The sequence below is a fragment of the Cetorhinus maximus genome, chromosome 11, assembly GCF_964194155.1.
Source record: "Cetorhinus maximus chromosome 11, sCetMax3.hap1.1, whole genome shotgun sequence".
NCBI classification, from domain to species: domain Eukaryota; kingdom Metazoa; phylum Chordata; class Chondrichthyes; order Lamniformes; family Cetorhinidae; genus Cetorhinus; species Cetorhinus maximus.
This window is the reverse complement of record NC_135889.1, coordinates 24640881-24663282: the sequence shown is the minus strand read 5'-3', so window position 1 is coordinate 24663282 and position 22402 is coordinate 24640881. Positions and strand designations below refer to the sequence as shown.

Sequence of the window (22402 nt, the reverse complement as noted above, 5' to 3'; positions counted from 1 at the left end):
GCAGGATGTAATGAGTGGTGTGCCACAGGGATCAGTGCTGGGGCCTCAACTTTTTACAATTTATATAAATGACTTGGATGAAGAGACCGAAGGACTGGTTGCTAAATTTGCTGAGGGTACAAAGATAGGTAGGAAAGTAAATTGTGAAGAGGGTGTAAGAAGACTACAATGTGACATAGATAAGTTAAGTGAATGGGCAAAGATCTGGAAAATGGAGTATAATGTGGGCAAATGTGAAATTGTTCATTTTGACAAAAAGAATAAAAAAGAAGCATATTATCTAAATGGTGACAGATTGCAGAGCTCTGAGATTCAGAGGGATCTGGGTATCCTAGTGCATGAATCACAAAAGGTTAATATGCAGGTACAGCAGGTAATTAGGAAAGCTAATAGAATATTATCAATTAATGAGGAGAATTGATTACAAAAGTGGGGAGGCTATGCTTCAGTTGTACAGGGCACTGGTGAGACCACATCTGGAGTACTGTGTACAGTACTGGTCTCCTTATTTAAAGAAAGATGTAAATGCCTTAGAAGCATTTTACAGAAGGTTTACTAGATTAAGGCCAGGATTTTTCAGTCGGCATGCGGGCGTGGCCCACGTAAAATGACATGCGATGACATCGGGTGTGCGTCCCAACGTCATCACACTGTCTCGCGATGTTTCGTTCGGCGAGCACACGCCAGAGTCGGCTGCGCACCGCTGATAACTGATGGGCCTATTAAGGCCATTAATGAATTAATTAATGTCGTTGTTTACGCTGCCCGTTCAACCTTAAGGTTGGCGGGCAGGTGAAATGGCCAAGCGGCCTTCATGTTTTTTAGGAAACCTCACAAGCGGGCTGAGGTTTCCTAAAGCTTTCACTACTGAAATAAAAATTTTATATGACAAATAAAAACATGTGATATGACACAGTCGCATGAGGGGACATGTCTCATTAAATTTTTAATGTCTGTAAAAATGTTTTTACAAATCGCTTCAATCTAGCCCCATGCCTCAGGGAGATTGAAATGCTCTTTTGCGCGCATGCATGAAAAGAGCGCTGGCCCCGACTTTCCCTCCTCCCCTGTCCACACAGGTAGCGCTTGCGTCTTATGCTGGGTGGGCCTTAATTGGCGTGGCCAATGGCGGCATGGAGCTGATCGCGGGTGGCGGTCGGCTACGCAACCGCCCCCGCCCGCTCCCGCCAAGCCTGCCTGACGCAGGAAAAATTCTGGCCTAAGTAACCCCCCACCACCCCCAGGAATGGGCAGGTTGTTTTATGAGGAAAGGCTGGACAGGTTAGGCTTGTAATCACTGGAATTTAGAAGAGTAAGAGGCAACAGTAAGGTCCTGACAGGGTGGATGTGGAGAGGATGTTTCCTCTTGTGGGAGAATCTAGAACTAGGGGGTCAATGTTTAAAAATAAGGGGTTGCTCATTTAAGATAGAAATGAAGGAGAATTTTTTTCCCTCAGAAGATTGTGGGTCTTTGGATATATTTAAGGCAGAGCTAGATAGATTCTTGCTTAACAAGGGGGTGAAAGGTTATTGGGGTAGGCAGGAATGTGGGCTTGAGGTTACATTCAGATCAGCCACAATCTTTTTGAATGATGGAGTAGGCTCAAAGGGCTGTGTGGCCTACTCCTGCTCTTAATTCAAATGTTCATGGAATTGACGGGAAATTATTGGCCTGGTTAGGAAATTGGCTAACTGGAAGGAGACATAGAGTAGGGATAGTGGGCAGGTATTCTAATTGGTAAGATGTGAATAGTGGTGTGCTATGTTGAAGCCTCAACTATTTGCCGTATTTATTAATTACTTAGATGAGGGAGAGAAAACCACACATCCAAATTTGCTGCAATTGAATATATGTGAGTCTGTTTACTGTTGATGCTCACTATTTGGTTAAGCCTGAGTGCAGACTATAAAGCAAACTGTAGCAGCTGCTGAAAGCAAAAGCTCTGTGACTGAATAAATTCTTATTACATACATATAAACTGGTGTGTCTTCTCCGCATAGCTCCAAAATATAAATTATACAAGAGTATACAAAACCCCGTTAGATCACACCTAGAGTACGGTGAGCATTTCTAGACACCTGACCTTAGGAAGGATATATAGGTCTTGTAGGGAATTTATCTCAATGTTACCTTCATTCCATAAGTTAAACTATGAGGAAAGATTACACAAACTACTGTTGTAATATTTGGAATTTAGCAGATTAAGGGGTGATTTGATTGAAATTTCAAGATATTAAGAGGAACAGAAAGGTAGAGAGAGAAAAATTGTTTCTACTGGTTGGGGAGTCTAGGACTCGGGGGCATAGTCTAAAAAATTAGGAAATTAGGAAATAGTTATACAGACATTGGATGGTAGAAGTTTGGAACTTTCTTCGGCAAATGGCAGTTGGTGCTAGGCCAATAGTTGATTTTAAATCCAAGATTAATAGATTTTTGTTAACTAAAGGCATTAAAGGAGATGGAGCAAAGATGGGCATACAGAGTTTGTCTCTGAAGCCATGATCTCATTCAATGATGGGACAGTGTCAAGGCACTCAATGGCCTATTCCTGTTAGAGCAACACCAGAGCGGTGAAATGAGCTGAAAAGTGGCAGCTGGAATTCAATGCATGTGAAATGTTACATTTTAGGAGGACTAACTTGGAATGGCAGATACTAGAAATGGCAGGATTTTGAAAGATGTAGATGAGAAGAGAAATTTTGGTGTCTGTATACAGCAATACTTAAAGGTGGCAGTGCAAGTTGATAAGGTAGCTTTAAAAAATTGTTCAGATTTTTAGGATGCTAAATATAGAGGAATAGAATATAAAAGCAAAGAGATCATGCTGAAACTTTATCAATCATTGGTTAGGCCTCAGCTGGAGCATTGTGGTTAATTCTCCACACCACACTTCAGGAAAGATATAAAGACCTTAGAAAAGGTACAGAGGAGGTTTACCAAGATGTTACCAGGAATGAGGAACTTCAGGAATGTAGAAAGGTTGGAGAAGTTAGGGCTGTTCTCCTTAAAATAGAGAAGAGGTGACCTATAGAGATTTATAAGATGCTGAAAGGTTTTAATTGAGCAAATAGAGAAAAATGATGGCCTCTAACAAGTTAGGCAATAACCAGAGGTCATGGAATTAAAATCCAGTGAGGAGATGAGGAGAATTTTTCTTTCAGTCAGAGAGATGTCAGACTCTGGAATGTTCTACCTGAAAAGGCGCCGGAAGCTGAATTCATTCATGATTTTAGAAAGGACTTTGAGATCTACATGAGAATGAGGAATTTCCAGGCCTGTGGATAAAGGGAGATGTGCACTATGCATAATTGCTCTTTCAAAGAGAGCCAGCGCAGGCACAAAGTGCTGCCAATTTCAATAATTCTACGGTCAAGGAAAGGCGGGTGCGTCTCAGCTGAAACGTTGCTTTTGGGACCATTTTTCTGCTGGTGTGATCGGTGTTCGGAGCTGTGAGAATGAAAGCGTGGTGTGTTTCTAATTTAAAGGTCCAGGCGTCAGTAAACGAGGTGACTGCCCTCCAGATTCCTGGCCAAGTCTGTCATTTCCCCTTTAGTGCGCGGATAGCAACTTTACGCTCATGACAGCGCAGGGCTACTTGTGATAAGCTTCTCGTTTGCTAATTTTAAACACTCAATTTGGCATTTATAAAAGGCATAAATAAGTTCCAGTAACAGCAAATGGAGATGATAAAGGCGTCGAGCGATGGGCCCGTTTATCGAGTGGACAGCAGAGTTCAAAGCAGTACATCTGACAGCTCTTACTGACACTATAACACTATAAAGAGGCACCTGCTTAGAGCCTCAAGACACAAGTGTACAGCTAGCACTCTGCACAAGGCGCTCTTCCTAAAGAAGCTCATTCCTTTTCTAGGTGTGTGAGTGAGTGAGTGCCACTTGCCAGCAAGAGCTGCAGGTTGTTGTGGAGCACCCGGCCCTCCAGAACACCTTGCAGGCGGACACCAACTGTTTTGGGAGTTTACCTCCTCCTTTTACTACATGTAAACTGTTGTCCGTTGTTTAGGGAGTAAACCATGAGCAGAACTGCGGTGGGACCTTGTTAAGCCCTCGGGGATTGATCTGTGAGGGCGCCTTGCACTTGAGACATTCACATTCCCAGTTGGCGGATAGATTTCATTTTATTTTTAAACCCCAATGTTGCTTGATCAACAGTTTCTGCAGAAAGAGACCTGGCACGTTTGTGATCCCGAGGAATTCCCACCCATTCCCAAATGCCAGGTGAAACCAAATCGGCTCCTGGTGATGTCAGGAATGTATAACTTCAGCATATCAGAATTCGCTTTAAATTTTTCCACAATGTCACCACACGTCAACAGGCGTGGAATCTGCCTTGTTGGCTTTCGGGGGCTCCTTCCTTACTAGTGTATAATAAAAGGTCGGATTGAGAATTCCTGCTGGTTTGGTAAACTCCTGGTTCCATTTATAGCCTGGCCAGTCCATCTCCCTTCCTGTTGACTGTCCAATCGAGCGGCATGTGACAAGTTTGTCTTATCAGTAAGGGGCATATATACCCCAGCTCTCAGGCAGACGGTGCCCAGCTCCACACCAGCAGCCTCTCATTAACTCCAGGCGTCTGCCCCAATCTATATCCCAAATGGCACCCAAGAAGGATGTAAAGAAGGCAGAACCCAAGCCTGCGGCGGCTCCAGCTCCCCCGCCCCCAGAACCAGCTAAACCCAAGGTGCCAACTGTCGACTTGTCCTCAGTCAAGGTGGGTACATTTCTGCGGGAAAATCGCCAGCAAATCTTTGCTCCAATATATTTTTGCCTTTTTTTTTTCTAATCCTACCGCTCGAAGTCCTGTCCAAGGGTCATGTCCAGATATTTTCAGAGGGTTGCATGTTCTAAGGATTAAGTTGTTCTTAACAAGTACTAAATGATAAAGATGTGAGATTAGTGATTTGGCTGCCCTGACAGAGCCCTTTACATAAAACTGCCCAGTCCTTCTTTATTATCTGTTTCATTCGACAATACTTTTAAGATTTTCTGAAATTGTATTTTGTTCTTACATTTTGAATGATGATTACACCTTGTATCACACTGCATGTGTAGCACAGGGGACTGTATTCCACAGGAATCCTGAGAGTCCCTCTAGCTGCCTAATTTTATCATCAGTCCCATTCTCTCCGCCCACAACGGGCTGAGACAGTGAACAAGAAATTTGCTCCAGAAATACTACTAAATATGGGAGCGACACCAAGACGTGTCAGCTAACGTTACCATGAAATGTGGTTGCTTAAAAAGGGCAGTGTCGTTATGTATTGCCCGTTAATGTGCCGGCTCCCGATCAGTTCTCCGAATCAACCAGATTACCCTTCTCACATATACATTGGACCAGTGCTGTCACTGTAATGAAATGTGCAGCTTAATTAAACGTGTCCCTACCGACAATAATCCCCGTCAGATCTACACTTTCACACTTCAAATAAAAATTTTAGAAAAACTCGTCAAAGATTCAAGACCAATGTCTTCAGAGCTCTGAAACAAAATGACGCCTTCGTTTTACAGTTGTCTTATGATCTTAACAATTAGAGAACTGAAATGACTATAAAGTTTCTCTGATTCTACCATTCTTAATTCCGAGCCGGATCTCGCTGATCACCCTTGTTGAAGGAACTCTTTCCACTGTCTCAACCTCTTCCCCTGGGGCATGTTATACATTCTGTATCAGAGCGCCAACATCCTCTCAGGGACTCAGACTTGGATTCTTTGAGCCTGTCTGGTGACCTGTGACCTATCTTTATAGAGTAACTTGTATGTTTGAAGTGATATGATTTGACTGGTAGATGTTTATTGTATTGCCAGGTCGCACTAGTTTAATGTTTGAACTGAAGGAAGATGCAGTACGGTCCATTTAAATATTAAACAATAGAAGGGTTAAAAATGATAAATCTGTTAACTCCCAATCTATCCGCAGATCCGCATTAGCATTTTAATGCAAGGGGGACACGGTGAGGGTATATGCAGGGGTGGTTCAGTGAGAGGTGTATGTAAGGGAGGCTCCAAGAGTATATGTAAGGGAGATTCTGAGACGGTGTAAGGGAAGCCGTGAGGATATGTGTAGAGGAGGCACTGTGAAGGTATATGTTGAGGAGGCACTGTGAGGGTATATGTTGAGGAGGCACTGTGGGAGGTATATGTTGAGGAGGCACTGAGGGTATATGTAGAGGAGGCACTGTGAGGATATGTGTTGAGGAGGCACTGTGAGGGTATATGTTGAGGAGGCACTGTGAGGGTATATGTTGAGGAGGCACTGTGAGGGTATATGTTGAGGAGGCACTGTGAGGGTATATGTTGAGGAGGCACTGTGAGGATATGTGTTGAGGAGGCACTGTGAGGATATGTGTTGAGGAGGCACTGTGAGGATATGTGTTGAGGAGGCACTGTGAGGGTATATGTTGAGGAGGCACTGTGAGGGTATATGTTGAGGAGGCACTGTGGGAGGTATATGTTGAGGAGGCACTGTGGGAGGTATATGTTGAGGAGGCACTGTGAGGGTATATGTTGAGGAGGCACTGTGAGGATATATGTTGAGGAGGCACTGTGAGGATATGTGTTGAGGAGGCACTGTGAGGATATGTGTAGAGGAGGCACTGTGAGGATATGTGTAGAGGAGGCACTGTGAGGATATGTGTAGAGGAGGCACTGTGAGGGTATATGTTGAGGAGGCACTGTGAGGGTATATGTAGAGGCGGCACTGTGAGAGTATATGTAGAGGCGGCACTGAGGGAGGTTCTGAGGGGGTATATGTCAGGGAGGCTGTGAGAGTTTTTGTAAGGGAGGCTCAAAGTATATGTAGAAGATGGAATCTGATAGCGGAGTCTCGGAGCCCATTCTCTTTTTGGCTGGCTTCGATCTATCCATTGGCTCTGCCTTCCCCCTTTGCTGGTCTCCTCTGAGAAGGCTTTGCTATCACACATTCAGCTGAATGACTGCTAGCTGCAGAGATGGAGTCTCGTTCAGTGCCAACCCTGTGGAGGAGGGAGCCGAACTCAACTGGTGCTTTGAGTCTCAGAGACATTCCCGACTGTGAGCTTAGACTGAAATGCTGATGGCGAAACCTCTTTCCTCATCACTTCATCCGCAGGACAGGAATCCGAAATGAATCCTGGAGATATGAGATAAGAGCATAACATATTGGAAAGAGACATCAGTGTGAATATTCCGGGGTGGGGCAGGTTCTGAGCTCTTTCAAATACTTACCAACTTTGCACCAATCCTTGTCTGCTGCTGGACTGCACTGTGTATCTATAGCTGCAGGCTCTCCTACAGGAGAGGCCGATGTTCAGGTAGTGCCATCATTGGTTTCTTGTCTGCAGATGTTCTCAACGATCGGGTGCCCCCTTGCGAACAAGGAGCTCATAACCTCTCTCCTGGCACTGTACAGCAACACCGCCAATACCACCGCAACCCCCCAAGCCCACACACCTCACCATCTTCGTCCCTGGGCTAATTTGTCTTAAATACAAACAGAAAATGCTGGAAAAACTCAGTAGGTCAGGCAGTATCTGTGGAGAGAGAAACAGAGTTAACATTTCGAGTCCACATGACTTCTAATTTGTCTTATCTCGATTTGCCCAATCATTGTAATGAATGTATGCGAAATTAAAATCTTTAAATTATTGCCCAAAATGGCTACAGTCTGGCATGTGCAAATATTTTCGGTACACAGCAGTGTTGCTGGCTATTCTACTATTAATACGGGTTCCCCCAAAATCCTGAACGGGAAACTGACTTTTTCAGCAGCCGTGTGCTATTGCTTGTCATGCCTCTGGTTTGCTTGCTGACTACTCATTGATATTAACGTGTGTCTGTGATTTCCTTCTTTGCAACAGGTCTTCTGAGAATTAGAAGATGAAAACGGAACATTGCAAATGGACTCTTAAATCTTCAACTCAATGAAAGTTGCAGTCACTGTAAAATCCGTTCCCTAAGAGTTAACGGAGCATGAGGCCGCCAGTCAGGGGATTTGACAGACAAGGAGACAGGCAGATTTTGTCACATGTCACGAGCATGTGAATCAGGCACATTCTCCCCCTCCCACCTTCCTTTTATAAGTGAAAAAATACTGTTACAACATTGAATTTCAAATAGTACAATATGATTTTTTTAGGGAGTCCTTGTACTTGTTGAGGCAAGAGCTGTCAATACAATCCATTTTCTATTTTATACACTTTACAATCTCACTGAAGTCAAGTAAAGCAGAGGCAAGGTTAGGAGTCACTTTTTTGCCCAGCCTTAGGAAAACCAGTGTGATCTTAGCCCACTTCCTGCACCAATTGCCCTTATGGAATCTCTGGTACCCACATCCCACCAACATTTACAGCATGCATTCACACCACAAGTTTAGATCAATGTCAAGTGATTACAGCTTCACTTCAACACTAAACCTTGGTGTCTACACCAGTAAGACTCCCAGCTGCGAAAGAGTTCTGCTCCTCTTTGGTCCATGCCAGGATGGCTCTGATACTAGCTCCAGGCTGTATTTACACTATCATTTCATGTCCATATCAAGTGAAACGTCATCTTAAGGCTCAATGTCATGATAATTTATGTTCCATTTTGGCTCTCCACCCTCACTAAAGATTTAGTGTAAATCCAGAGTCAGGGCTGAAGAAAAGTGGAGTGAGACTTCCTGGAGGAGGGTCTCTGTTTGGCACTATTATGGACATAAACAATCATTAGGAAAGGGATTAGTGCCAGAGGTCTGCTGAACAACAAATGTGATGGAATATGTCCAAGGAATGAGAGGCTATAGGCTAACTGTAAACTATAGGCTAACTGTAGACAATAGACTAACCATAGCTTAGTGTCAGGAAAGATAGTAGAATTTTTACTCAAAGATGTAATAGAGAAACATCTAGAAACTAAAAATACAATAAAGAGTAGTCAGCATTTATTACAAAAGGAACAGTTATGCTTGATCAATCTTAATGAATACTTTCACAAAGTAACAAAGAGTAGATAAGGATAATGCAGCAGATGTAAAATACTTAGATTTTCAAAAGGGATTTGATAAAGTGCAGCAGAGTAGACTCTTGGCTGGAAGCAAAAGGTAAGAGTCAGAATAGCTACTGCAAAAGATCGAAAGTCATGTTCCACAAAGATCAGTGTCATGATCAATGTCAAGACCACTGGGAACCATTTATAGAAACAACTTGAACTCAGAAATCAGCAATACAATTTAACAGTTTACAAATGATATCAAATTATAATTAATATTGAGGAGGCCCACCACAAAATACAAAAAGGTGTTAATAAATTGCAGAATGGCATTTAAAAGGCAAATTAATTTTAATTTAGATAAGTTTGGGGTGGTGTATTTTGGTAGGAGAAATGAGGCCACATACCCCTTGGGCAATAAGAGTCTAAATGGGGTAAAGGAGCAAAGAAATCTAGGGGTACTGGTACACAAGTCACTAAATGTAATTTTTTTTTGCTAAATACTATTGAGTTTGGGTTGATTTGTTTCCAGCATTCTATCAGCAGATTATCATCTTGGAGCTGGCCCCCATATTCCCAAACAAAAACAAAAATACCTGGAAAAACTCAGCAGGTCTGGCAGACTTTGGACTCGAAACGTTAACTTTGTCCCTCTCCGTAGATGCTGCCAGGCCTGCTGAGTTTTTCCAGGTATTTTTGTTTTTGTTTTGGATTTCCAGCATCTGCAGTTTTTTTGCTTTTATCCATATTCCCAAAGTTGTCTAAATTCCTTTATTTTACCTCCCCTCAGGATATAGTTACTAAATATCCAAAGCTAATTAATACAGATGTCAGTATTTTAATAATCAGGGCATTCTATTTGATCCAGAGAGGAGCCTAAAGTAGGGAAGTTATGAATTTTGTACTGAACATAGGTAAGACCCACACTTAGAATACCATCCACAGTTCTAGTCTCCATGTTACAAAAAGAAAAGAGGCACTGGAGGAGGCCCAAAAAGAAGCATGCTACCAGAACTGAAAGTTAATGACTACCAAGAAAGCTTAGAGGTTTGGGCTCTTCTCTATAAAAGAGAAGATTGAGGGAATACCTAATTAAGGTCTTTAAAATTAGGAAGAGTAGATGTAGGGAAGATATTTCCCTTTGATGGGGGTGGGGGAGGGGGGTGGTCCACAACCAGGGGGTGATAAATATAAGATGGTCACTAATAATTAACAAGGCATTCAGGAGAACCTTCATTACACAGAGAGTGGTTAGAAAGTCGAACTTGCTATCGCTGTGTGTATTTGAAGTGAATAGCTTAGATGCATTTAAGGGGAAGCTAGACAAGCACATGAGGAGAAAGGGATAGACAGGTATAATCTTCTGGTTTGATGAAGTAGTAGGAGGATGCTAAGGCGGAGCATAAACACAGGCATGGACCAGTGAACCACATGGCCTGCTTTTGTCCTGTAAATTGTACGTAATTCTATGACACCTACATGGATTGCAGTGTCAAACTTGGTGTCAAAAAATGCCCACAGATCTCTTGACACTTCTTGAAAGAATCATACAACAGCTTACATTTATATAGTGCCTTTAGCCTAGTAAAACGTTTTAAGGGGCTTCATAGGAGTTTCATGAACCAAAAATTGACACCAAGTGGTAATAGGAGATATAACAAGAAGCTTGGTCAAAGAGATGGTTTTTATAGCTTGGCTTAAAAGAGGAGAGAGAGAAAGAGAACATTTTATGGTAGGAATTCCAAAGCTTGGGACCCAGTCAGCTGAAAACATAGTCACTGATCATGGAGTGAAGAAAGTAAATGCACAAGAGGCCAGAATTAGAGAAGCACAGATATCTCAGAGGGTGCAAGGACTGAAAGAGGTTACAGAGATAGGGAGAGAAGAGGGATAGAAGGAACTTGAAAACAAGGATGAGAATTTTAAAATCAATGCACGTGGGCAGACCAGAAGCCCATGTAGGTCAGTGAGCACAGACATGATGGGTGAATAGAACTTGGAGCGAGTTAGTATACAGGCAGCAGAATTTTTGATGATCTCAAGGATTTGATGGATGGAAAATGTGAGATCAGCCAGAAGTGCATTGGAATAATCTGACCAGGAGGTAACAAAGATATGAATATGGGTTTCAGCAGCAGATGAGCTGAAGCAGGGTGAGAAACAGGTGATGTTATGGAGGTGGAAGTAAGCAGCCATAATGATGGAATGAATATGTAGTCAGAAGCTCTTCTCTAGATCAAATAGAATGTCAGGTTATTAAAATACTGATATGTATAATAATTGATTTTGACTAATTAATAATTTAATCTCTCAGAGGAAGTAAAGGAACTTAGGCAACTTTGGGGATATGGATCCAGCTCCAAGAGGACAATCTGCTGATAGAAGGTTGGAAACAAATCAGCCCACTGTAACAAACTCATTAGCATTTAGCAGAAAAAAAGTCAAGAGACAAACACAAAACAAATGGTTCAATTTTAACGGGGGTGTAGGAACAGAGAGACCTGGGCTTTGCATACACAAATTTCTGAAGATGGCAGGGTAAATTGAGAAGTCCATTAAAAAAGCACACGGGACCAAGGCTTTATAAATGGATGCATAGAATATGAAAACCAGCAATGTTAAATAATAAATCTCTGATTAGGCCTCAGATGGAATATTGTATCCAATTCTGAGCACTACACTTAAGGAAGGATATCAAGGACTTAGAGAAGAGACTTTGTTACATGAAGAAACTAGAGAAGCTGAGATTGTTGTTCTTGGAGCAAAGAAGGTTAAAGGGAGATTTAATAAAGGTGTTCCAAATTTTGAAATTGTTATCACTAGCAGGAGGTTCGTAACCAGACAAATTTAAGATATTTGGCAAAAAAAAGGGGGAGATAAAAGGATTTTTTTAATGCAGCAAGTTATGATCCAGAACACATTTCCTGAAAAAATGGAGAAAGCAGATTCAATAGTAACTTTCAAAGAAGTATATATAAGGAAACACTTGCAGGGCTATGGAGAAAGCAGGAGTGTGGGATTAAGTAAATAATCCTTTCAAGAGCTGGCATAGGCACAATGGGCTGAATGGCCTCCTTCTGTGCTGTACTCTGCAGCCTCTGTAAACTCTAGCTCATCCAGAAGTCCGTTGCCCACATCCTAACTCACATCAAGTCCCTTTCACCTCTGTGCTCGCAGATCTAGATTGACGCCAGGTCCAGCAATGCCTTTATTTTAAAATTCTCATCCCTGTTTTCAAATCCCTCCATGGAAAATGCACCGCCATCCTGCACATGCACAGAGCTCTCTTTCTTGGGAAGCAGTATTCCAGACTCACTCAGGGAGTATAAATCAGATGATGGCTGAAGTGCAGCTTTTGTACTGGTTTGACTACCTGCTCAGAATATCAAAGGACCATCATCACTGAGTTATACTGTCAGATATTGGCAATTAGCAGGTAGCCAATTATAATGGCATATTTAAGCAGATGATTTTGAGGCAAAAAGTTTGATTGCTGCTGTGACCTATCACCCAGGCTGGGGTCAGAACCAGCCTCTGTCACCCTGAACTGTTCATTACTTCAACAGTTCTAGGAATCTGTGGCAACAACTAATTTGTTTTCCTGCATAATTTCTAACACTCATTTACCATTACAGATTTTTAATCAAACCATATACTTAATTTAAACATGTCACACTATAATGCTCAGAAGTAGGGTCGCCCACTGCAGTTCAAAGTATTCCTGGAGGCTTCATCACATGTCTTGTCCTCACACTCCAGCCATTCGTTCTACTGCCTTCCTAGCCAATTGGGAAGTGAAACGACTCATTACCTAACTGGATGATGCTTAACTGTCAGCCAAACAACCTTTCTCCCCAGCATTTTCAATATTTTTATGTCTGGTAAAGAGAAATGTTCAAGAAAATGAAGTAAGAAAGCAATCTTTTTGAATGTCCCTAAGATATTTCTCCAGGGTTTCACAGAGCAGTGTCCTGGGGATTGATCTTCAATCCCTGGGTACTCCAGGCCAGTCCGGGAGGGTTGGCAACCCTATTTAGGAGTCAAATCAGAAAACACTTTTTCCATACACAGGGTAATAGAAAACTTTTTTCCCCAAAGGAGGTAAAGGATAGGGGTGAATTGGAGATAGAGCTGGATAGATTAGTGTTAGGTAAACGTACGAGGCTATGGAGCGAAGGCAAGGGGATGAACAACCCTCTCCCGTTCCATAGTCGCATCTGTTTTAATTTACATAATTCTCTAGCCTGATATAAATAATTCACAATAATTCCTTTTTAGAAAAAGTAAAATTTGCATTTATACCGTGCCTTTCACAGTCTCAGGACGTCCCAAAGGGGGTCTCAGCCAAGTGTAGTCACTGCTACAAAGTGGGGAAACATTGAGAGGAAAGTTCCCGCAGTGGACAGTGAGCTGAGGCCTTGTCAAGGAGCTGGCCGAATCTGCTGACGTGCTCCAGACTCCTTGCCTGAAATTCCTTGGTCCCAAAATAGGGTAGTGGTGTATTTCTGGCACGGTCTTCCTGCCCTAAGAAAGTTAAAGAACTCGAGAGCAGTGGGAGGGCCAGGCTTTGCTGACACCTGATGCCGCTACCCCGTCACCCCCACACATTAATAAGAGGCGAGGCTGTGAGGAGAGAGAGGACCCAGCTGTGGGAAGACACAAGCACCTCCTGAGTTCCCTGCTGCTGCTGCTCCTCCTCGCCCGTCCTCTACGAATCTCCAGCCATGGTGGGTCAGGCTGCTGTTCAAACTGCTGCCCTTTCATTCATTCATTTCCCTCTCGGTGCATTTGCAATGTCTCCAATCTCTGTTTTCTTCTTCTTGCCTTACAGTCATTCTCAGCAGACGAGGTCGCCGGTAAGTGTTGCAGAGAAGCCTGGTGAGCCGGGTTGAAACAACGCCGCATTCAATGGCAGCGGTTTGGAAGTGCCATTGCGGCTTGTCTCAACCCGGGCTAACAGCCCTGACTCTCCCAGTGCGGTCCCCAGGGAGAGCCAGGCCTCCTTCCGAACCTCCTCATGTATCTTCGTTTGGGTATTTTTTATCTTTCAGATCGAGTTCACGGCGGAGCAGCAGGAAGGTGAGAAGCGGTTGTTTCATCCTCCTCTGCGGGATCTGCCATGTCGGTAACCGGGGGTTTCAGCTTTCAATGTCTGCGCCGGGCCGGAGCGGACCGGCCCCGAGCAAGGACACCGGCTCCCTCCCATACTCGGCTCCACTGTCGCTCACATCAGCAGGGAGCTGCCCGGGGCTGGGCTCGGGTACCGGGGAAAGCGCTTAGGATTTCTACTGTTCGCTTTAATAAACAAGGCAAAAGCCTAAATATGGCTGGGAACTGATTGTGGGTTCTGGAGTATGGAGCGGGGTGGGGCATGCTGTCGATCTGGGTGCTGGGGGTTGGAGTTCTGTGGGTGTGGGGTCTGGGTGCTGGGGGTTGGAGTTCTGTGGGTGTGGGGTCTGGGTGCTGTGGGTTGGAGTTCTGTGGGTGTGGGGTCTGGGTGATGTGGGTTGGAGTTCTGTGGGTGTGGGGTCTGGGTGATGTGGGTTGGAGTTCTGTGGGTGTGGGGTCTGGGTGCTGTGGTTGATAAGTTTTCTTGGTTACTTATTGAGAAAGATACAAAAGGTGGTTGTGTGCTGGTAGGTGTGGCGGTGGTAAGGGGGTGTGAGGTTTTTGTTCCAACCATGGCCTTGTTTTGTGGTGGTAAAATGCCTCTTGAGTGGTTAGGACAGTCTGACAAGTGCAGTGCTAAACAGTAAACTAGTCACTTGGAAGTAAACTTATTGAAATATTAAAAATGTTTAAAATGATGTTCAGATGGCAAATCTACACCTGGGACAGTGCCCACATACTGGCTGCCTTGGTCACACCCACATACTTGTGCTTTTGGTCATTCTGGGTGCCAGGCCCTTTGTTCACTACAGATAACAGCTCCCTTGGTCGCTATGTGAGCTCCAGGGTGTTGCTGAGGAACTTTACTTTGTTCTGCCAGTCTAGTGAAATCATAGCCCCTGTTCCAAGTGAAAACATCAGTAGAGGAAATGTTAAAGGTCACATTTACACAGGGTCACTCATCTCACAAGCATGGCAATTGATAGTCTTGAAGGTTGCTTTGCATAAATGGAATTGAATAATTAAACTTCTCTGGTTAGCTGATTATTTGACTATTGGTCCTGACATAAACAGGATTTTTAAAAAACACTAAATAAGCAGAAAGAAGGCTGGATTATTAGACAAAGACTGCCTTGTAATTAACAGGGAGAAGACTAGCAGTCAGATACTGTGAGCTGATGTAAATTAGTTTCAGCCAGTCAGTGCTCTGTGTCCGGTGAGTTTGCTCATAAATAGTTATGACAGAATCATAATGAAACATCCGGATACAGTTATTTGGGATTTTTCTCATGCTAACCACTGCCACTCTGCACTTCACCAGAAGGAATCATTGAGATAAACTCAAAAGACATGCCCTTAAAAGGCTAAAACATTGGCTTGAATATCCAAATCAGTGTGAGCAGTTTTAGTTATGTGCCCTTGCACTGCACACAGGCCAACACATTCACTGTGACTCCTCCTAGTTGGTTTCTAATGTGTATTTCTCCTTCCTGTGGCATTTTTAGCCTCAGTCCTCAGATCCTATCTGGATCATGAGACCGTGGGACCGGGTGTGTGCTCTTAGTGGTGTTTTAGTTAAGTTTGTTTCTTCCAAATTTTCATCCGTCCTGTATTGTGTGTATTTGTTGTGTTCTCTTCCCCCATAGACTTCAAGGAGGCATTCCTCCTCTTTGACAGGACTGGTGATTCCAAGATTATCTACGGCCAGGTTGCAGATGTCATGCGTGCTCTTGGCCAGAATCCAACCAATGCTGAAGTGAAAAAGATCCTGAACAACCCCAGCAATGAGGGTAGGTCCCTGGCACAGGCTCTTTGGCTGAATAGTTTCCATCTGTGCTGTTCCATTTTATGATTCTGTACAAACTTTGTTTTCTGAGGATATTTTCCAAGCCCTGAGTAGTCGTAGCATTCACCTTTTGTTGTCTTTTGTTTTAGATATGGCCCACAAAGCCATTGAGTTTGACCAGTTCCTACCCATGCTCCAGACCATGGCCAACAACAAGCATCAGGGTTCCTATGAAGACTTTGTTGAGGGTCTGCGCGTCTTTGACAAGGAAGGCAACGGCACCGTGATGGGGGCTGAGCTCCGCCACGTTTTGGCCACACTGGGTATGACACGCGCACGGTCTACAATGTCAAAGCATAATCATAAATCAACTACCATAAAGGGGGACCTGTTCTTAGCAAAATAGAATTTGAAAGTCTAGAAAGATTATTTTTTAAATCATTGTTTCTTAATGAGATTCTATTCCTTGTGTTTGCTGTCATCATTTGAATGAAATGCAACCAACGCATTTTGCATTCAGCTCAATTTTCCTAAAGTTAGGATGTAACTGGCTTTCCATGTTTGGGAATGGGATAGGGGAATTTGTCCTCTTTTTCACTTTGTAAGTAGAACAAATAACAACAGTTCTTTATATAGCTCCAGAATAGCCTAAAGCTTCACAGGCAAGGAATTACTTTGTGATGACTTTTGGACAAATGCACTCAATTTGTGCACAGCAAGGTCCCACAAACAGCAAGGAGATAAATGGCCAGGGAACCTGTAGTTGGTGGTGTTGAGAGAGGAATATTGGCAAGGACATTGGGGGAACTCCCTGCTCCTGTGATCCATTGGCATGGGATTATTTATACCCAATTGAACAGGCATACAGAACCTCTGTTAACGTCTCGTGGAGAGGGATGGATGCGAGAGATGGGGTTAGAAAATGTGAAAGCAAACACTGAACAGAGAGCAGAAATAGACAACAAAGTCAAGAAGTTAGGCAGAAACAGTACGATAAAAATAAGAGAGAACATAATAGTGCGGGGAAGAAAGGGGAATGAAACTGGTAAATCATGAACCCATGCAATCATGTGTCAAACAGTGTGGGGGTAGTGCCAGAGCCCACTGGAGCAGTGCTGGGGGTGGGAGTCAGTGTCTGAAACTATGGGGGCAATGCATTGGCAGTGCAGGGTGGGCTGTATAATCAGGGTGCATGAGTACTCTGGGTTGACATGGTGCCTGTTGAAATATCATGACTTAGACATTGATGGCACTTGATGAAGCTTCAGCCAGGACTCCAAGGGCTCCTGCTCAATAAGCACACAACCTCCACACCAAATTCTCCTGGCATATTTGGCATTTGCTTTTAGTGGGTTTTTTTTCTTTTTTTTTATGTATGGCAGATGATACTGTGAATTTTCATGAGTCTGCAATACAAGGCTCATTCCTGGCATGGTATCCCAATATTCTGGACATCTAAATCCAGCACTTACATATTAACCACCTTTTACCTTGGTAATATTTCTGATGGGCATGTTTAAGCACAGTATCTCTGCCCTGTAAACTGCATGAGGAAAGAGATTGTCCATTTTAAATGTTGATGTTACAACCTTTGCTCTTTACACCAGGTGAGAAGCTGACAGAGGATCAAGTGGAACAACTGCTGGTAGGTCAAGAAGATGCCAACGGCTGCATCAACTATGAGGGTAGGTGTTTGAACAAGCTCAGGCATTTCACATCATTTTTCTGTATTTTCTTTTTCATTTTGTGCAAATTATTTTGCTATTTTACTTTTTTTCTGTTATATTAATTTATTTTTGTTCCCTTTTGACAGCTTTTGTCAAACACATCATGTCTGTTTAAAATGGATCCCCATGGTACGCATCTGCATGTTTTCTTCAGTCCTTTTCTTACATCTTGAAGTCTGTTCTATTTTTGTACAATTCCTTATTTGTCAGTGGTAGCAGGATTTGTATTTATGATGTGTCACTTGCTCGCCAATAGCAAATCTAACTCTGAACCATTCATTATTTGTTTATGGTTAATTTGTAATGGTCAATAATCAGTGTGAGTGAACAGGTACCCAAAATTTTAACTGTTTTAGATTAAGAAGTACAGAGACCAGAGTGGGAGAAATAAGGAGAACAACAGTCTTCGGGCTGATCTTGGGGCAGGAAATTGCAGCATTATAATGCAGAATGGGGCTATTTTATGCTCCTGCATGAACAGATGGGGGCTACATCACATTTATTTGCAGCAGATTTTGAAATGTCCCCTCCCATCATCTAGTGTTTGAACTGGTCAAAAAGTATGAACTTTAATTATAACTGGGATGTGTGTCACTGAAACAATTAAAAATGAAAATACTTGAGCAAGGTCAAATGGACAGTCTGCATGAAATTTTCTTCATTTTCAGGATAAGGGTGACATTGAGAATGTGGTGGTGAGCCTTCTAATTGAGCTGCCACAATCTGTGTGTCCCACAATGCTGTTATTTAGGGAGTTCTGGGATTCTGATCCAGTGATATGATGGAATGGGGATGTATGTATCTAGGATGCTTGTGTATCTGAGGGGAACTTGGTGATGGTGTTGCCTTGTCCTTTTAGCTGGTAGAAGCAACTGTGCGCACGCTGCAGCCATTGTACGCCAGTGCTGGAGTGAGGCATGTTTAAAGTCGTGGAGAGCAATGATGTTTAAGATGGTCTATATGAAATCAGTGCTTTTAGAACCAAGTCTGAGTGACTGGTTCAGTCATTCTTTTGCATTTTGCTACGTTTCTCCGCCCACCAAACCGCCCCCTCCACCCCGCAAGAATTTTATACATTGCTCATGTTATTTGTAATTTGTTTCCAGAATTGGTGCATATGGTTCTAAATGGCTGAACACCTGACAGGGCCAAGACATCACATCCTGGAACTTGTGGCTTTCTGACCAATGCAAACAGTCTCCTTTCGGACTGTACAAGAATCACTTTGTTTTTTTTACTTGTATCCAATGGACAGTATTTCAAACAACAAAATGAAGAACAAGAAAAACCTTGAAGTTTGTGGTGGCAAACCTGATGGATAAAACTGCTTAGTTTGTCCATGATGTTTGATGTGGTTGGAAAGCGCACGTGGCAGTCAACATCCAATAAAGTCTCAGTGGTCAATCTGTGGCTGTATCATCCATATTACATCTCCACATGTGACAGTCTTCAATTATTAACTCTGTACAGTGTACTTCAAAAAATGACACATAAAATGTCAAAAAAAACTTGTGTTGTGCTTTAATTTTTGTGGAGCATTGGATGCTACTGTTACTATTCAATTCGTCTGGTGCTTTGGGATGAACGTTCCTTTCGCTCACTGCTCTTTGTTAAACTCCCAGATCTGTAATGGGAGGTGTTAAAAAACTTACCTCTCTCTAAGTTATCTCCTTCAGAAAGGATTAATTTCCCTCTCTTCAAATTGGGAACCTTGATCATATGATAGCTGCGAATTGTTTTTGCATTGATCTGATAGTGGTTGGATCTCATGCAGTTGAGTTTTAGTTTTGCTCATGGCTTTGCACCAGCAGCTGTTGTGCAATAAATTCCAAGAATCAGAATGTCTCACTGTGCGCAGGAAAAGAGGGAAAGCCCAGGGCAAGAGGAGAAATCGTATGTAGACCACGGATTCACAGGGGACAAAGTAGAAGTGGAGGAACTTTGATTCTACCAATAATTGTTAATTGTTGGCCCAATTTCGATGAGTTACTCATAGTAATAATGTTCAGTTTCCTTTCATAATCAACAATAATGGAAAAATTACGGCACAGAAAGAAGCCATTCAGCCCATCGTGTCTGTGCCAGCCAAAAAAGAGGAAGAAGAAACTAGCCACTCATTTTAATCCCACTTTCCAGCACCTGGTCAGTAGCCTTGCAGGTTCCAGCACTTCAGGTGTAGATCCAGGTACCTTTTAAATGAGTTGAGCATTTCAGCCTCAACCACCAACTTAGGCAGTAAATTCCAGATGCCCACCACCCTCTGGGTGAAAAAGGTTTTCCTCATGTCCCCTCTAATCGTTGTACCAATCACCTTAAATCTATGCCCCCCTGGTAATTGACCATCACAGCTAGGGGAAACAAGTTTTTCCTGTCTACCCTATCTTGGCCATCATAATTTTGTACACCTCAATTAGATCACCCCTTAGCCTCCTCTGTTCTAAGGAAAACAACCCAAGACTCTCCAATCTCTCCTCATAGCTGCAATTTTCAAATTCTGGCAACATTCTTGTAAATCTCCTCTGCACTCTTTCCAGAGCAATTATGTCTTTCCTATAGTGTGGTGACCAGAACTGTGCACAAAATTCCAGTTGTGGTCTAATCAGCGCTTTGTACAGTTCCATCATTACATCCCTGATTTTGTATTCAATATCTTGCCCAATAAAGGAAAGTATTCCATATGCTTTCTTGACCACCTTGTCAACCTTCAAGGACCGGTGGACATGCACTCCAAGGTCTCTCACTTCCTCAACCCCTCTCAATAACTTCCTGTTGATTGAGTATTCCCTTGCTTTGTTTGCCCTCCCAAATGCATTACGTCACACTTTTCCGGATTGAATTGCATTTGCAACTTCTCCGCCCACTCAACCAAACCATTGATGTCATTCTGGAGTCGACAGCTATCCTCTACACTGTTAGCTACATGGCCAATTTTTGTGTCATCTGCAAATTTCATGCCTCCCACATTTAAGTCTAAATCATTAATATATACAACAAACAGCAAAGGCCCCAACACTCAGTCCTGTGGAACAACACTGAAAACCGTTTTCCATTCACAAAAACATCCATCGACCATTACCCTTTGTTTTCTGTCACTGAACCAATTTTGGATCTAACCTGCCACCTTGCCCTATATCCCATGGGATCTCACCTTCCTGACCAGTCTGCCATGTGGGACCTTGTCAAACGTCTTACCGAAATCCACGTAGACAACATCTGCTGCACTACCCTCATCAATCCTCCTTGTTACTTCCTCAAAAAATTCTATTAAGTTAGTAAGACACAATCTTCCCCTAACAAAACCATGCTGGCTATCCCTGATCAATCTGTGCCTTTCTAAGTGATAGTTTATCCTGTCTCTCAGAAGTGTTTCTAATAATTTGCCCACCACTTAAGTCGGGCCTATAATTTTCTGGCCTATCCCTCGCACGCTTTTTAGATTATGGTACAACGTTTTCAGACCTCCAAATCCTCTGGGACCTCGCCTGTATCTAGTGAGGATTGGAAAATGACCCTCACAGCATCCGCTATTTACCCCCCTGGTTTCCTTTAACAGCCTGGGATACAATCCATCCGGCCCTGGTGATTTATCCACCTTCAAGGGTGCCGGTCCCTCCGGTATTTCCTCTCTCACCATGTTTATTGTATCTAATATTTCGCACACCCCCTCTTTAAATAGAATGTCTGCATCATCCCTCTCCTTAGTGAAGACAGAGACAAAGTATTCATTGAGAATCCTGCCCACATCTTCTGTATCAACGCACAGGTTACCATGTACATCTTTGATAAGCCCTACCTTTTCCTTAGTTATTCTCTTGTTCTTAATGTACTGGTGAAACATCTTAGGATTTTTGATTTTACCTGCAAGATTTTTTCGTATCCTCTCTTTGCTTTCCTAATTTCCATTTTTACTTCACACCTGTACCTTCTTTACTCCTCTTGGCTTTCTACAGTATTAAGTATTTGTGACAATCATAAGCTTTCTTTTTCTGCTTTATCTTGGCCTGTATGCTTCTGGATAACCAGGGTGCTCTAGATTTGGCAGTACCACCCTTTTTCTCTGTGGGAACATGTCTACACTGTGTCCGTAGAATCTCGCCTTTGAATGCCTTCCACTGATTTGACACAGCTTTTCCTTCTGATAGCTGTATCCAGTCCGTTCTCATCAGCTCACCTCTCAGCTTTGTAAAATTTGTCTTCCCCCAGTAGTGGTATTGTTGCTGGACAAGTAATCCAGAGACCCAGGGTAATGCTCTTGCCACGGCAAATGGTGGAATTTGAATTCAATAAAATTCTGGAATTAAAAGTTTAATGATGACCATGAAACCATTGTCGATTGTTGTAAAAACACATCTGGTTATTGTCTTTTAGGGAAGAAAATCTGCTGTCCTTACTTGGTCTGGTCTACATGTGACTCCAGACCCACAGCAATGTGGTTGACTCTTAAATGCCCTCTGAAATGGCCTAGCAAGCCACTCAGTTGTATCAAACCAATACAAAGCTTCAAAAAAGGAATGAAATCGGACAGACCACCTGGCATCGACCTAGCCACCAGAAATGACAATGGCAAATTCAGCCCTGTCAACCTTGCAAACTCCTCCTGACTAACTTCTGGGGGCTCGTGCCAAAATTGGGAGAGCTGTCTCTCAGACTAGTCAAGCAGCAACCTGACATAGTCATCCTCACGGAATCATATCTTACAGATAATGTCCCAGACACCACCATCACCATCCCTAGGTATGTCCTATCCCACTGGCAGGACAGACACAGCAGAGTTGGTGGCACAGTGGTATACAGTCAGGAAGGAGTTGTCCTGGGAGTC

The 22402-nt window shown here is 43.0% G+C and overlaps 1 protein-coding gene across 2 annotated transcripts; it reads left to right on the top strand.

Annotated features, from left to right (window-relative positions):
• The first annotated feature begins 4539 nt into the window (after positions 1-4539).
• Positions 4540-18989, top strand: myl1 (myosin, light chain 1, alkali; skeletal, fast). Of its 2 annotated transcripts, none has more exons than XM_078551668.1 (7): positions 4540-4729; positions 14013-14040; positions 15717-15860; positions 16006-16179; positions 17464-17541; positions 17670-17712; positions 18690-18989. In XM_078551668.1, the coding sequence occupies exons 1-6, from the start codon at positions 4613-4615 to the stop codon at positions 17696-17698; spliced, it is 570 nt and encodes a 189-aa protein (XP_078407794.1). In that variant the 5' UTR covers positions 4540-4612; the 3' UTR covers positions 17699-17712; positions 18690-18989. The 2 variants fall into 2 exon arrangements, with proteins under 2 accessions (XP_078407794.1, XP_078407795.1); XM_078551669.1 differs by lacking the exons at positions 4540-4729; positions 14013-14040 and adding exons at positions 13326-13688; positions 13793-13817.
• The last annotated feature ends 3413 nt before the right edge of the window (positions 18990-22402 follow it).

Coding starts and splice junctions, on each gene's coding strand:
- myl1 (XM_078551668.1), top strand. CDS start 4,613: ATGGCACCCAAGAAGGATGTAAAGAAGGCAGAACCCAAGCCTGCGGCG. Junction 14,041..15,716: donor CACGGCGGAGCAGCAGGAAG/GTGAGAAGCGGT, acceptor CTTCCCCCATAG/ACTTCAAGGAGGCATTCCTC. Junction 16,180..17,463: donor CCACGTTTTGGCCACACTGG/GTATGACACGCG, acceptor TCTTTACACCAG/GTGAGAAGCTGACAGAGGAT.